This window comes from Cetorhinus maximus, chromosome 13 (genome assembly GCF_964194155.1).
Source record: "Cetorhinus maximus chromosome 13, sCetMax3.hap1.1, whole genome shotgun sequence".
NCBI lineage: Eukaryota > Metazoa > Chordata > Chondrichthyes > Lamniformes > Cetorhinidae > Cetorhinus > Cetorhinus maximus.
Window position 1 is genome coordinate 119,898,274 of NC_135891.1, and position 15,711 is coordinate 119,913,984.

A 15,711-nucleotide genomic window follows, 5' to 3' on the forward strand; every position below is an offset into this window, starting at 1 on the left:
AGGGTGTTGATGGTGAGGGATTCAGTGATGTTAATGCCATTGAATGTCAAGTGGTGATGGCTAGATTCTCTGCTATTGGAGATGGTCATTTCTTGGCACTTACCACTTATCAGCCCAAGCTTGAATGTTGCCCAGGTCTCACTGTTTGCGAGGATGGATTGCTTCAGTAGCTGAGGAGATGCAAACGGTACTGAACACCATGCAATCATCAGTGAACACCCCGGTTCTGACCTCATGGTTGAGGCAGAGTCATTAATTAACCACCTCAAGATATTTTGGCCTAGGACACAATCTTGAGGAACTCCTGAAGCGATGTCCTAGAACTGATATGATTGACCTCCACAATCTTCTTCCTTTGTGCTAGGTATGACTCCAACTAGTGGTGAGCTTTCCTCTTGATTTCCATTGATGCCGCACTCAAGTCAAACACTGCCTTTATGTCAAGGGCAATCACTCTCAACTCAGATGAGTGTGTGGCTGGAGGGATGGTGGTGGAATCAGTTTTAGGGGATGCAAGGTTTGTACAAAGTGGCCAATTGCACCTCAACAGGGTGGGAACCAACATTGTGGTGGGTAAGGTTCAAACTAGCTTGGCAGGGAATGGGAGCTTGAGCATAGATTCAGAAAGGAGGGAAACAAAGCTGGAAATGGAGGGCAGAAAATTAGTAAGCATACTTGGAAGTCAGAAGGAACAAAGGCTACAACGTAAACAAAAGTGTTTGGTGGAGTTTAGCAGTACATACTTCAAAGCAAGGAGTCGACTGAATAAGGTAGATGAGCTGAGGACACAGCTTGGAAGTACGGTATCATAGCCATTACTGAAAAATAACTTGAAGGGCAGGAATAACAGCTCAAAATTCCTGATAATGGGCTTTCAAACCTGATAGAGAGTGCAATAAGAAAGAAGGGTTGCAATAATAGTTAAAGAAACTATTGCGATTGTAAGCAGGAATGATATGCTAGAAGGATCAGCAAATGTGGCCATATGGGTTGAACTGAAGAACAAAAAATGGGCTATCACACTACTGGAAGTGTACTATGGACTTCCAAACACAGGGACTTAGGAGAGCAAATATGTAGGCAAACAGCTGAAAGTGCAAAGCATTAATAGTGGGGCATAAAAGAAAAATACTGCAGATGCTGGAAATCTGAAATACAAACAGAAAATGCTGGAAAAACTCAGCAGGTCTGACAGCATCTGTGGAGAGAGAAACAAAGAGTTAACATTTTGAGTCTGTATGACCCTTCTTCAGAGCTAAAGAGAAGTGGAAATGTGATGAAATTTATACCGTTTAAGGGGGATGGAGCAGGAGAAGCTGGATAGAAGGCCAGTGATAGGTGGGTGCTGAGGAGAGACTGACAATGATGTCATGGACAAAAGGAGTGTTAATGGTAGCGGTAAGGGCTAAAGAAGGTTCTGATAGTGGCATAAAGATAAGAAAGCAGAATGTGTTAATAGCAGAGCAAGGGTCAGCACTCTGTGAAAGAACATGGAACAAGTAACAGATGGCCCTTTGGGGGTGGTGTGGGGGGAGGGGACTGTGATTGCGGAAAAAGAATGGAAAAGGGGGTACAAATCTCTCCTTAACCCCCACCTATTGCTGGCCTTCTGTCCAGCTTCACTTGCTCCACCCACCTTAAACAGTATAAGTTTCATCACATTTCTACATCTCTGTAGCTCTGAAGAAGGGTCATATGGACTCGAAACGTTAACTCTGTTTCTCTCTCCACAGATGCTGTCAGACCTGCTGAGTTTTTCCAGCATTTTTTGTTTTCATTTTACATTTATTATTAGTAGTGGGGGATTTCAATTATTGTATCATAATGTCAACCGGGATAAAATCAGTAAAGATAATAGAGGACAAAGGGTTCTTAAAATGCATTCAAGGTAACTTTTTCAGCCAATATGATGCAAGCCCAATAAAGGGTAATTGAAGCCTTAGTTTCAGGGAATGAAGCTGGGCAGGTGAAATAGATAGTCGTGGGAGAGCATTTTAGTGGTCGTGATCATTATTCAGTTAGAGTCATAGGGTATAGAGCCATAGAGCACAGAAAAAGGCCCTTCGGCCCATCGAGTATGCGCCGGTCAAACAAGTACCTAACTATTCTAACCCCTTTTTTCGGCACTAGGCCCATAGCCTTGTATGCCAATAAGGTTAAATTAGATTTAGTATAACTATGGATAAGGCCAAGATGAACCAGGAATACAAGTTTTCAATTGTGGAAAGGCCAAATTTTACCAAGCGGAGATGTGGTTTAGCAAAAGTGGAATGGAAACAGCTACTTGAAGGTAAATCAGTGTCAGAGCAGTGGGAGGCATTCATAAAATATTCAGAACAAATATATTCCCACAAAGAAAAATGGTGTGACTCTGAAATCTGGAGCCCTTGGACATCCAGGAGCTTACAAGGTAGGATAAGGTTAAAAAAGGGAAGCTTATGTCAGATACCGAGAGCTCAATGCTTGACAAAACCTAAAGATGTATAGAAAGTGCAGGGGTGCAAGTAAAAAAAATTGGCAAATACAATCAAGGAAAACCGAAAGATATTTATAAATAAATAAAGGAAGAGTAGGGCCAATTAGAGACCAAAAAAATAACTTGTGTAGAGGCAGAAGACATAGGCAAGGTTCATAATAAATACTTTGTGTTATCTTCTTATTCACTCTATGTGAGCGATGCTGAAATAGCAGCATTTATTACCCATCCCTAATTCCTGCAAAAAAGTGGTGGGGAGTCACCATCTTGAACTACTGCAGTCCACGTGGTTTAGCTGTTAGGGCAGGAGTTTCAGGATTTTGACCCAGAGAAAGTGAAAGGTGATAAGAGAAGGGGATGAAGACGACATTGCAATGAAGACGAGGAATGTGAAATATTGGCTGGGTAAACATAGTTAAAAGGGACATCATTATGAGGTTTAGTATCTTTGAAGTTGCCAGGCCCAGATAAAATTATGCCAAGCTGTCAAGACAAATGAGGGAGGAAGAGGTGACTCTGGTCATTATTTTCCAATCCTCTCTAGTTGCAGAAAAAATGTAGGACAACTGGAAGACTGCCAATGTAGTACCGATGTTTAAAAAAGGAGAAAGGAATGGATAGAGTAATTTTAGGCTTGTCAGCCTAACCTCAGTGACGGAGAAAATACTGGAAAAAATTCTGACGGACACTATTAATCAGCATTTGGAAAGGTATGGATTAATCAAGATCAGCAAAGATTTAATGAAAGGCAGTATCTGACTAACAACTAAATTTTTTGAGGAGGTATCAAGGAGGGTTGATGACGGTGGCGTATTTGATGTAGTCTATGTAGATTTTAGCAAGGATTTTGACAAGGTCCCACATGGCAGACTCGTCAAAAAAGTAAACGCATGGGATTCCACCAATCCCTAAAGGTAACAATATGTACATAAGGCGGTTAAGGAGGCATATGGGATATTTTCCTTTATTAGCCAAGGCACAGAACACAAGAACAGGCAGGTATTTCTAGAACTGTATAGACACTAGTTAGGCCACAGTGATTGCACTACAGAGGGTACAGAAATTTACTAGAATTTTAGCCAAGGAAAGATTAAATAGGCAGGGATTGTATTCTTTGGAACAAAGGAGGCTGAGGGGAGATTTGGTTGAGGTGTATAAAATTATGAAGCAGAGTGGATAGGGAGGAACTATTTCTGTGAGCAGAGGGGTTAATACCAGGGGGCATACATTTAAAGTAATTGGTAGAAGGATTAGAAGGGAGGTGAGGGTGGTTGGGGGTCTGGAACTCTCTGCCTGAAAAGGTGGTTGAGGCAAAAACCCTAATCAGATATAAAAACTACTGGATATGTTGTAACCTAAAAGTCTATGGGCTAAGAGCCGGAAAGTGGATTAGGCTGAATAGCTTTTCATTGGCTAGAAGACATGTTGAGCTGAATGGCCACCTTCTGTGCTGTAAATTTCTATGATTTCGGCTATTCACAACCTTGGAATCCTATTTGACCCTGGAAGAAGCATTGATTGTATAGACGCCCCTTCATTAAGACCACCTATTTCCACTTCTGTGGCATTGCCTGTCTCTGCCCCTGCCTCAGCTCATCTGCTACTGAAAACTTCATCCATGCCTCTGTTCATTCCAGCTTTGACTACTGCAATGCAGTTCTGGGTGGCTGTCCACCTTGCACACTTTGTAAACTCTGCTGCCCATTTCCTAACTTACACCAAGTCCAATTCATCCATAACTACTTATTTAAATTCATTCAGGGGATGTGGGCTTAGCTGGCTAGGCCAGCATTTATTGCTCGCTTGCTTTGTTGCCAGTGTAGTAAGGCCTCAATTTTAAAATTCTGATCCTTGTTTTCAAATCCCACCATGGCCTTGGCCCTCCCAATCTCCATAACTTCTTCCAGCCCCACAACCCATCAAATCAATATTCTTCCAACTTTGGCTTCTTGCTCATTCCCAATTCTCATTGCGTCACTATTGTGCCTTCGAGTGACTAGACTCTTAAGTTCTGGAATTCCCAAAATCTCTCTACCGTCTTTCTCCTGCTGCAAGACCCTCCTTGAAGCCTCCCTTTTTAACCAAGCACTTGGTTCATGTCCAGATATTGCACATGGTTTAGTAACACCCTCATGAAGCATCTTGGAATGTTTTTACCATATTAAAAGGGGATATGTAAATGCAAGTTGTTGTTGCTTTTTGCTGCCCGAGAGTGCCTCTATCCTCTTCTGTAACACCATGACTCTCCTTGAACTTTTGTCAGTTTTTGCATTTCTTATAAGAGGCTTTTTGGTTTGTGAACATCCTACAAAAGGACAAAATAACTTCTGGATCCTTTACTTTTGTAAGCTGGTGTTGAATTTTTAAAAAAATCACAATTCAACTGCAAACCATATCAAGTTAAGGAGGGTACTTGTACCAACTACCCCCGAGCAGAGGGTGTGGTAACAGATTTATAGCACATACCTGAAGAGCACAGGCCCTTTTAAGTGGACTGACGTTGGCAAAATGCAGAACTTCCAGTAAAACAAGTTGCACTTTCAGTTCATGATCCGTTCATTAAATATTTTGTTGAAGGCACCCACCGTAAGTTCGTTTGAGTTTAATAGCTGTCCAAAACTTTGATAACATCTATGAGGCCATTCTCCTTGAGTCAATGAGCTCCCCTTATAAGGGGGAGGAATCAGCAGATGGTATTCACCATGGGGAATATCACCACTAAAGCCAGCTCGCAAACACAACAGACATCTACAACTGTACTTTTGTGGAGGATTTCCTGGATAGAGAGTATCCCCCTCAGCTGGGGCATAGGGGGTTAAGTGTAATATTCTTCTGCCGACTCCATACTAGTAATAAATTCTGTGATCACCTCAAAAAATGAGGGACTGTGGAGGAGCAAATTTCGGAGACCATTCACAGAATCACTAAAGAATTAACAGGAGTAGGCCATTCAGCCCTTTGAGCCTGCTCTGACATTCAATGAGAACATGGCTGATCTTCTACTTCAACATCATTTTCCTGCACTATCCCCATATTCTTTGACGTTTTTATTATGCAGAAATCTATCAATCTCAGTCTGGAACATTCATAACAGCTGAGCCTCCACAGCCCTCTGGGGCAGAGAATTCCAAAGATTCACCATCCTCAGTGAAGAAATTCCTTCACATCTCAGTCCTAAATGACCTGCCCCTTATTCTGAAACTGTGTCCCCTGGTTCTAGACCTCCCCAGCCAGGGGAAACATCTTTCCTGCATCTACCCTGTCCAGCCCTGTAAGAATTTTGTATGTTTGAACAAGGTCACCTCTCATTCTTCTAAACTCCAGGGAATAAAGGCCCAGTCTATTTAACCTTTCCTCATAGGACAATCCCTCCATCCCAGGTATTAGTTTGGTGAACCTTCGTTGCATTCCCTCTATGGCAAATATATACTTCCTTAGGTAAGAGAACCAAATTTGCACACAATACTCCAGGTGTGGTCTCACCAAGGCTCTATATAATTGCAGTAAGACATATTCACTCCTTAAATCCTCTTGTAATAAAGGCCAACATACCATTTGCCTTCTTAATTGCTTGCTGAGACTGCATGTTAGCTTTCAGTGACTCATGAACAAGGACACCCAAATCCCTTTGAAGTTCAACACTTCCCAGCCTCTCACCATTTAAGAAATACTCCCTATTTCTGTTTTTCTTACCAAAGTGGATAACCTCACATTTCTCCACATTGTATTCCATCTGCCAAACTTTGGCTCATTCACTTGCCTCTCCAAATCCCCTTGAAATATCTTTGCATCCTCCTCACTAGCTCATGCTAGTGAACAGGTACAAAATATAGCTATAAAGGCTGATGGGTTGTTGGTCTTTTATCTCAATGGGAGTGGAATACAAAGGGAGGAAGTTGTAGAGCACTCTGGTTAGGCCCCTCTGGAGTAACTGCATTCAGTTCTGGGCACTGTACCTCAGGAAAGATATATTGGCTTGGAGAGGGTCCAGCGCAGATTCATCATGATGATACCTGGGCTTAAATAGGCAGGTTGCATAGAATAAGCTTACATTTCTTGAGCATATAATATTAAAGGATGATCTAATAGAGGGTGTTTTAGATGATTAAAGGAGTTGATAAAGTCGATAAAGAGAAGCTATTTCTTCTTATGTGGGGAGTCCAGATCAAGGGAGCAGAACATTAAAATCAAAGCTAGGCCATTCAAGGGTCCGGAAGCACTTCTTCACATAAAGGGTAATGGAAATCTGGAACACTTTCTCGCCCCCAAAAAAACTGTTGAGGCTGGGGGTCAACTGAAAAATTTCAAAACTGAAATTGATAAAAAGTTTTGCAAGGCAACGTTTAAGGGTTGCAGAATCTACTCTTCCTGTTCCTATGTTCCTGCTCTGTGTCACTCAAAATATTTTTTAACAATTCAAAGCATAAGACACCATGAAATAAAGACACAAACAAGTGCTAATAGTTATACATATAATCATTAAATATTCTGTAGTTCAACAATCATCCTAGCTTGTATTCCTTGGTATATACAACTCCATGATCAGTTCCTTAGCTATACAAGTTCACTCAAAAATATTAAGAGTGTAGAAACGTTTTCATCTGACATCTGTTCTCAAAAAATAGTTTTATTTAAACTCCAGAAGGTTCAAAAAATTTTTAAGTTTATCTTTTTTTAATTCAGAAATATTCTCTCAGGCCTGGGTGGGAGCAGTATTGTAACACTGAACAGGCTTAGCAGGGAGTAGCAAGGTAACAGAGGGCAGTCTCACTGCTCAGTCGCCTTGTTTGTTAAATGAGTCACAAAGGAGAAATCTTGTTGAAACACTGGGATGGAAAAGTAAAACTGCAAATGCTGGATATCTAAAACAACACAAAAAAAATACAGTAAAACAGGATAGGCACCGCCTCAAAGGAAGACAGGCTTAGTCCTTCAAATCCCCACCCAAATGGTTTGCCAATTTCTTTCTGTCTGATATTGACCTGCCTGCTGTGCCCCCACCAGCACTCCACTTGCCAATCCCTGGATTCCAATGTACACAAAGCAGCACAAGTGACCCCACTCATTCTTTGGTGTGAACAGAAACTTCCAACTGAGGAAGGCGAGGATAATGAAAACCCCTGAATTACCTATCACACCCAGTGCTCCCCACTCATCCCTTTGAAGCTAGACAGAGACATAACACATTCAAATAGTATCTTAACACAAGTTTCAGACACAGTGAATTACACTGATGTGCAGGGAATTATGCAGGTAAACACAACAGCCACTTTGCCAATAGCAAGATCTCAAAAATAATATTGAGATGATTAGTTAATCTGGTTTTGGATAGAATGTACCACAGGACTGTTGATTACATATGAGTCCTGGATTGGGGCTTGAACCCACAACCTTCTAACTCGGCGGGAAATGTGTTATTCACTGTGCTAAGCTGACACCAGCTCAGAAGGGAAAGATCAACAGGCAGGGGAGCAGGAAAGAGAAGCATATACAGCATGTGGAGAGAAAAATGAGAGAGAAGAACGAGTGAAAGAGAAAAACGAAAGAGACTTTGTAACTGTAAATCTAAGGTGCTGGATGTTTTATAATATACTGGGTGCAATGCCCAATATTTCAGGGGGTTATAGATGGTGGGATTAGGCACATTCCCATCAGCACCAAAACCATGAATTGGGCCCCTTTTAAATTCAAAATATCCATTCAATGAACCCGATATTAGAATAGAGATCTGGGTATCACATGCGGGTGTAAAGGTTTTAGCAGATTGAATGATGGCAACAACTCCTCAGCTCACTGAGGCACCACTGCGTAACTAAACCAATGTACCAGGAGGAATGCCTGGGCACAGAGTGAGGTTTTATTTTGGGATGATGATGTCAGGATTAAATTTGGGATATAGATGGAAGACACCCAGAAGGCAGTCTCAAATCCTGGACAGTGTCAATGTGCATTGTGTTCACAGTGCAAGCTGGCATAGGAGTCAGTTTGAAATTGAAAGATATCAGAGTTATTGTAGCAGGGACAAGAAAACTTTCAATGCAAAGCATTAAGTCCCATAACCGCTTAATAAATGAGGTTTATAATCTTAAGAACATAGTTCTTTAAGATAACTTCTTAAGTGGAGCATTACCCACTGGAGGAGGTAAAAACCTAGATGAGCATCACTAGTTGGAGCTTTGGGCGGGCGGGGGACGGCAGGGGTGCCAGAGTGTGGCGGCAGGGGTGCCAGAGCGCGGCGGCGGGGGGGGCCAGAGCGCGGCGACGGGGCGGTGAGGGGCCAGAGCGCGGCGACGAGGGGCCAGAGCGGGCCGGCGAGGGGCCAGAGCGGGCCGGCGAGGGGCCAGAGCGGGTCGGCGAGGGGCCAGAGCGGGGCGGCGAGGGGCCAGAGCGGGGCGGCGAGGGGCCAGAGCGGGGCGGCGAGGGGCCAGAGCGCGGCGGCGAGGGGCCAGAGCGCGGCGGCGAGGGGCCAGAGCACGGTGGCCAGAGCACGGCGGCGAGGGGCCAGAGCGCGGAGACGGGGCAGCGAGGGGCCAGAGTGCGGAGACGGGGCAGCGAGGGGCCAGAGTGCGGAGACATACATTTACATCGCAGCAAGACACAACGACACTCAATGCTGCTTTCTGTTACAAATGGATATTTCCCAGACCTAAACTAATGATAGACAGTGTCACTGCTTTACCCTTACTGAATAAGTTAAATAAGCTTTTATTACATGGGATAAAGGAATCCAGGATGTCTGCATTCAGTTATACTATGTCTGTCTCCATACTTAACTCAATTTCTCAGCGTCACTGATAAGTCACAGTAAAGGTTTAAAGAAAAATGAATCCAAATCCTACATAAATTTCCAGAAATAGCACTGGGCAAGCCTGTGTTGGTGTTTGTTCCATTCTGCTGTTGTTATTTGCTGTGAAATGGGGAAGGTGTCAGCTTTATTTAACTCACGTTCACCGATTCCCAGATCCAGGGCCATGTTGAGTACTGTGCTCAAGAAGACTCCAGTCCAAATGTGGTATATGGCAAGGTAGAAACAATACACTAACCCCAATCCCCACACCCACGTTGTGCCATCATTGGACACACTGGCCATGAGCTGCACCAACATCCGTTCCAGCACAAAATACCAAATTTGGTCTTTCACTATGGGCTTCAATTGTTTAAACAAAGACAAGGGTTCCTGATTTGAAACACAACTCTAGTGCAATGTTAAGCCAGCTTTAAAATGTGCTCAGATCTCTGGGATGCTATAAACTGAGGTACAGGTGTTTCATAAAATTAAACTCTGAGGAAGTGTGCAGTTCTGCCTCCTGCAGACAATTCTGACTGGCACCTGGGCCCAGACATAGCCACACATTCCTTAATACCGATTTCAGTTTTAAATACACAATTCTGTACAGCATTAGCTAGTGTACAGAACCTGACCCTTTAACAATTTTGCTGTTTAATGGGGAAAGAGATGACATTCACTGACACTGGGAAAAAAAATAAAAATCCCAAATCTCTCAGCTACACCTTCCAGATGTGGACTGAATCCTTAACCCAGTGTGCTGGGAAAAAAATAACAGTTCAAACATCGAAGAATCTTTACTTATAGATTAAGATATATAAGGATTGGAAGATCCCATTAGACTCCCGGGGCGGGTACCTAAGTCTCCATTCAACAGTCTTAACCTGCTCAGGATTTCTTTCCTCCCTTCTCTCCCCATACCCAAATACAATGATTACAGCAAGTCTCCCACAGTCTCAGCTCAAAATAAGCAAGTTACTAAAAAGGGGCAGTGAACGCAATGGCAGTTTGTGGAACCTCTCCCCTGTCAGAGGTAGGTCAGGGAGAAAGAGGAGGTTAAAAAGGGACCCATTCAGAACTGTGGAGAGTGTAGACTGGAGATTGGGATCCATCTGATATCTGCTTCCTGGCAGTTACAACAGGGAACTGGCTGACTCTGAGTCTCCAAAACGCACTGATTAAATCTGTTGCTATTTCACTCCAACATTGGCAAATCAGTGAATCAAATATCAAACAGAAATGAATGATGTCAGGCTGCTGAGTGAAGTCCTGTTAATATTGAATAAAATAACATTTTGTGATCCCCAGTTATCAAGGACACACTTCAAAATAAAAGACAGGATTGGCACATTTCATTGCTGTGATGATAACAATGTGGTACACTGGAGCTCCTGCAACCCTTCAAATAAACACAAGTAAACTGCAATTACTAGTACGTGTGAATGAACCTGGGGCTTGGTGAGAAGCATAAATCACAAAACAACTGAAATTGGCAGGATCAGTTGGGAGAAAGAATTTGACTTGGCGATTGGATTTTCAAATTTGAAAATGCTCAATGAAATGTCTTTACTTTGTCTCCAGAACAGGATTAAGCTGCTGTTTGTTATCTAATGTAGATTTTAAACTGTTCTCTCTGTCCAACTCTCAGATCTGAACTAGTTAGGAATAAAAGGACCATAACTCAAACCGAGAGGTGAAGATTTAACATTTGATTCTATTTGGACCTTGCACATTCCTTTATGTTTTAACCAGACTAAGCTGTATCCGTCACATTTTTGAATGTGCATTATAAAGGGTTAAAAATACAGTGGAAGACGAGTTGCACAGAAAGTGCAAATCAGGATTAGGAGATGGCTTTGATGTCAGGAATCTACTTAATGGGGCAGGAGCCCAATGCAGAAATCAGCATCGCACAATGATGTGGCATCAGCAGCCCTGAGCTGTCCAGAGCAGCCAAAGAGGGAGCTCATAGTTCAACATCTGGGCTTCAAGGAAGATGGAGGTAAAACTACCTTAGGTAAAGGTTAGTGACATAAGCAGTTGTCTGCCTTGGAGCTTGGAGTGGGGGTGAGGGCGGAGTTAGAGAATGGAATATATGTACACTGGGAGTCTTTGGACCAAAGGCATACTGAGGCCCTTTTGGGAGAGATTGGCACAAGAGTGACCCTCACGGGCAATGATGAAGTCCTGATGCACTGCGCCCAGGGCAGTTTGAAACAAATTTTGACAGACTTGGATCTCACTAATCTCCAAAACATTATATAAAAAAATACAATCACTTAATCGTGATTCCATCAATTCCTGCCTGGTTGTGGGGGGAAGGAGTCACAGCGTTGAACACTGATATTGGATCATTACTTTACCTGGCCTGTTGGCAGAAAATGCCATTTCATTGTGGGACTTGCCCAGTTGCACTGATCACAGTAAACAACACCTCTAAGTAAGCTTAAGCACCTCTTTCTTGGAGTTGGTGAGTGGGGTCTGAGCTTCAGGCTATGAGAGTCTGTAGGCAGAACCTGAAGAGTAGATGCAGCATGGCCATTAACAGGTGCCAGGCTGGCTCGCAGGGGTGATGTGGCCTCAAAGACAGCTCACTGTGTGCTGCAGCTTGCACCTGCACCCAGTGAGTCAGCGGAAAGTAATTGCCCTTGGATCCCCAGTTATTGCAACCACTGCAGTTTCTGGACAGACACTTTAAATACTTTATGAGGAAAGTGGGCACTTAATGCCAAACAACCAGGGCAGACGGCGCTTCAATGAACAGGTGCCAACCCCTCAAACCAGTCTCTTTGGGTGGCAGAGTTTACATGTAATACTTGGACCATATCTTGCACAGTGAAGAAGGGAGGACAAAGGCAACAGCAGCAAAAATATCACTCCCAAAAGGAAGAGTTTGAAGAGTCAGGTGAGGGGCACATAATGAATAACAAGTTTGCAGAGTCTGGGGAGGGGGGAGGAGACACAGCAAGTTTGAAGAGTTTGGGGACACAATGAACAGAAGTCCTGGGTACAGCTTCCATTTTTTTTTTTAAAAGCCTTTGTCCTTTAGAACACTAAACTCTCCTCACTAGACAGTTACTGACAGGGGTCCCCCCTCCCATCCCCACAAGTTTCCCTAATTAAAGTTAGCGCTGGTCTCAGTCGATGCAGTTTTCCTCCTCTTGTGAAGCACACACACAGGAGAAGCTGGAAACACAATTAGATGCAATTGCTTGCCATATCTCTCGCTGGTAAAATAGCCATGCTAACGCCAGGATTGCAGCTGCTTCTGGTCGTATTCTGCTATCAATTTCTTTATATGAGCCAGTTTGTTGTGCAGATATTCACAGCGATACTTCTCCTGGCTGTAATTGGGATTTGTCTGTATAAAAAAGAAAAATGACATTAAATTCAGACCCCATACCGCACTCACATTTATGTGTCTGATAGTGGCGGTGGTTTAAAATATAACATTTAAGTGGGATGAGTTTTGGATTGATACAGGGCTATCGGGCGAGAGCAGGGCAGTGGGATTATTTTGGGATTGATGCAGGGTATGGGGAGAGCAGGGCAGTGGGATTAATTTAGGATTGCTCCAGCAAAGAGCAAGCATAGACAGCAAGGGCCAAATGGCTTTGTTCTATGCTGTAAACTCAAATGGTTCTAACTCTCAAAAAAGTAGAAAAGCAGAGATCAAAAATAATTGACTGATTCAGTTGGTGAGGCCAGTGACAGACCCCATCCACCGGCCAATACCTGGGCTGCGGTGAGTTAGGGGTGCTGCAATTGGCCTCAGAGGGGTGAGGAGGCGGCAGCGCACAGCTGGCGCTCATTATTCCAAATTCCTAACGCACTGCTGATCTCCTGGAATCAAATATACTGCACCAAGCATGAAGTATTTCCTGCACCTGTCGCTCGCAATGCCTAATTTTTCACTTCTCAGTGTGACTTTGCCCTGAGACACTGTAGCCAGCTATCTGGATTCTGCTACACATGTCCCACTTGCAATTACCAGAGGTTTTACCTTTGCAGGATTGCCCTTCCACCAGACAAGAAACTAATCCCGTTCCACCATTACTGTTCTGATGGGAACAGCAGCAATTTCTGCATCCATTTCTTCTTGACACTTACCTTCTTAATTTTCCGATATTCTTGTAAGATCTGGTCATGAATGCTCTGTGGGAACAAGATACATGGGTAAATGTTCAGGAAGAGTATGGCAACAGCTATGCAGGCTTTACAAAAGTACAATCTGAACCTAACAAGGGGAAATCCCACAGCCTCATGTAAAGAAGTGAAATTTGACTTGCTCGCTCACAAACACCATTTGCCCTGGCTATGAGGGTGATAGAAAAGTTTGTTGTATATAACCTATCAAGCTCCCTCTCAAATAATATATCCACAAGCAGCGTTTGACTGAGCCACTAGGAGGTCGAGCTGAGGGACAGGGTAACTGACCCTCAACCTTGAATGGCGAGCAAACTGGACCTGAAACCAAAATTTTGCTACATGGGTTCAAACAGCACTTGGATCCACATACACGGAGACAGGGGGTGAGGAAGAGACTGTGAGCAGGGAATAGGGGTGCTTCTCGTGAAACACCCGAGTAATGCTTACAAAATCCACCTGTGGTTAGCTGTCCCCTATTCGACATCGTCTGGCCCTGTGTGGGAGAGGCAGGCTGTGTGTATTATTTTTTCTGAGACTGAAGTATTTATTCCAATACCTTGTAGTCTGCAGATCCGGGTGAGAGCTGTTTCAGCTCAGCGTCCAGCTGTGTGAACCGCCTGGTGATGCTCTCTATCCTGGAGTGCAGGTCCCGGTACTCACTGTACTCTGCATTGAAATCAGTTTTGTAACCCTGTCTCTGCTCCTGCGATGCAATTGCTGCATATTTGCTGAGGGAGAAATCCACACCAGACAACACTTAACATGTGGATCCAGAATGAGACAAGTGGTACTTCCACAGAATATTATCACATCTTTCAGTGCTACACAAACACTGATAAGCTTCTTAAACACAAACACAGCAGTTTTGCAGAGAAATATAACAGCAAATAACTGAATGAATGACAGGGAATGTGTTTTTGCTAGTGTAGTTTGAGTGAGGAAAATATTGGACACCCTCCCAGCTTATGTTCCAACAGCACAGTGGGATCTTTAATATTCACCTGAACTGACAGTAGGCACCTTACTTTAACCTCACAGCTGAACAATGGCAACTCCAACAATGTAGAGCTCCCTCAGTACTGCCGCTCTGACGGTGCAACACTCCCTCAGTACTGCCCCTCTGACGTGCAGCGCTCCCTCAGTACTGACCCTCTGACAGTGCAGCGCTCCCTCAGTATTGCACCACAAGCTTCTGAATGCTCCCTACTGGTAAAAATTGACAGCAAGGGCAAAGGGCCAATTTGACTGGTACTGAGCCACTAAATACAGAAGGTTTCCATTTCAATTTCCAGAATCCACCAAATTAGCTGGTTTCAGTCTGACTAATGGCAGCAACTTGGGCGAGGGAGAGAGAGAATTGTATTAGCCAGGGATGCCAGTCCTGATCACACTGACATACATGAATGTAACTGTGGACCTTGTGTGTGGACATCATCAGGATTGACTACAACAATTGTTGAAAATTATTGAGGGAGATGGTGGTGTAGTGTTAAGTCACTAGGCTAGTAAATCAGAGGCCCAGGCTAATGCTCTGGGAACATGGATTCAAATCCTACCATGGCTGCTTGTGAAATTTAAATTCAATTAATTTTTTAAAATTCTGGAATGAAACTATCATTGATAGTTGTAAAACCCCATCTGGCTCACTAATGTCCTTCAGGGAAGGAAATCTGCCGTCCTTACTTGGTGTGACCTACGTGTGACTCAAGACCCACAGCGATGTGGTTGACTCTCAACTGCCCTCTGAAATGGCTGAGCAAGCCACTCAGTTCAAATGCTGGCCGTGCCAGTGATGCCCATAATTCATCAAAGAATAAATTAAAAAAAGAAAAGCTTGCTAGCGCATGAAGAATGGTACTGATTGGAGCACACCCTAACTCTTGTCCCCAAGAGGATTCAGCACATGAAGGAATCGAGAGTGAAAAGACTGAAAGCAGTAAGACAACACTGAGCACAGGGGGTCAGCCCAAAGGCTCTTACAGAGTCTGTACTTACAGTAAATAGTCAGGCACGTCTGATGTCGATGTTGGATCGCTGGAGCTGTTACACATCCCGTTTAACCCTACAAGGAAACAAAATGATGCTTAAAGCAAAACAAAGGGAGAGGAGCCCAAAGCATCACAAAGTGGGGCATGAAGTCTCCACAGTAGGACCGCTTTCAAATAGCTCTTTAGGCCTGAATCTTCCACATCTGCTCTATGTTGAACAGCACCCCGCCACCCCAGCCCGGCTTGTGTCCAAGAGCCCCCACCCCCTCGCCACCTCTCCTGCTCTGTGACCAACAGCTCCCTACCGCCTC

The 15,711-nt window shown here is 43.8% G+C and overlaps 1 protein-coding gene across 2 annotated transcripts in view; it reads right to left on the reverse strand.

Annotated features, from left to right (window-relative positions):
- Positions 1 to 6,934: 6,934 nt before the first annotated feature.
- The window catches only part of ell (elongation factor RNA polymerase II), a 145,702-nt gene continuing 136,925 nt past the window's right edge, over positions 6,935 to 15,711 (reverse strand). Inside the window, exons 9-13 of one of the 2 annotated variants that reach the window (XM_078556191.1) lie at positions 15,408 to 15,474; positions 13,969 to 14,140; positions 13,374 to 13,418; positions 12,480 to 12,624; positions 6,935 to 7,338 (exon numbers count right to left, since the gene is read on the reverse strand). In XM_078556191.1, coding sequence (XP_078412317.1) covers positions 12,508 to 12,624; positions 13,374 to 13,418; positions 13,969 to 14,140; positions 15,408 to 15,474 — 401 coding nt within the window. In that variant the 3' untranslated portion in view covers positions 6,935 to 7,338; positions 12,480 to 12,507. Of the gene's footprint in view, positions 7,339 to 9,150; positions 12,625 to 13,373; positions 13,419 to 13,968; positions 14,141 to 15,407; positions 15,475 to 15,711 lie in introns of those variants that run through there. The other variant, XM_078556190.1, reaches the window with a different exon arrangement.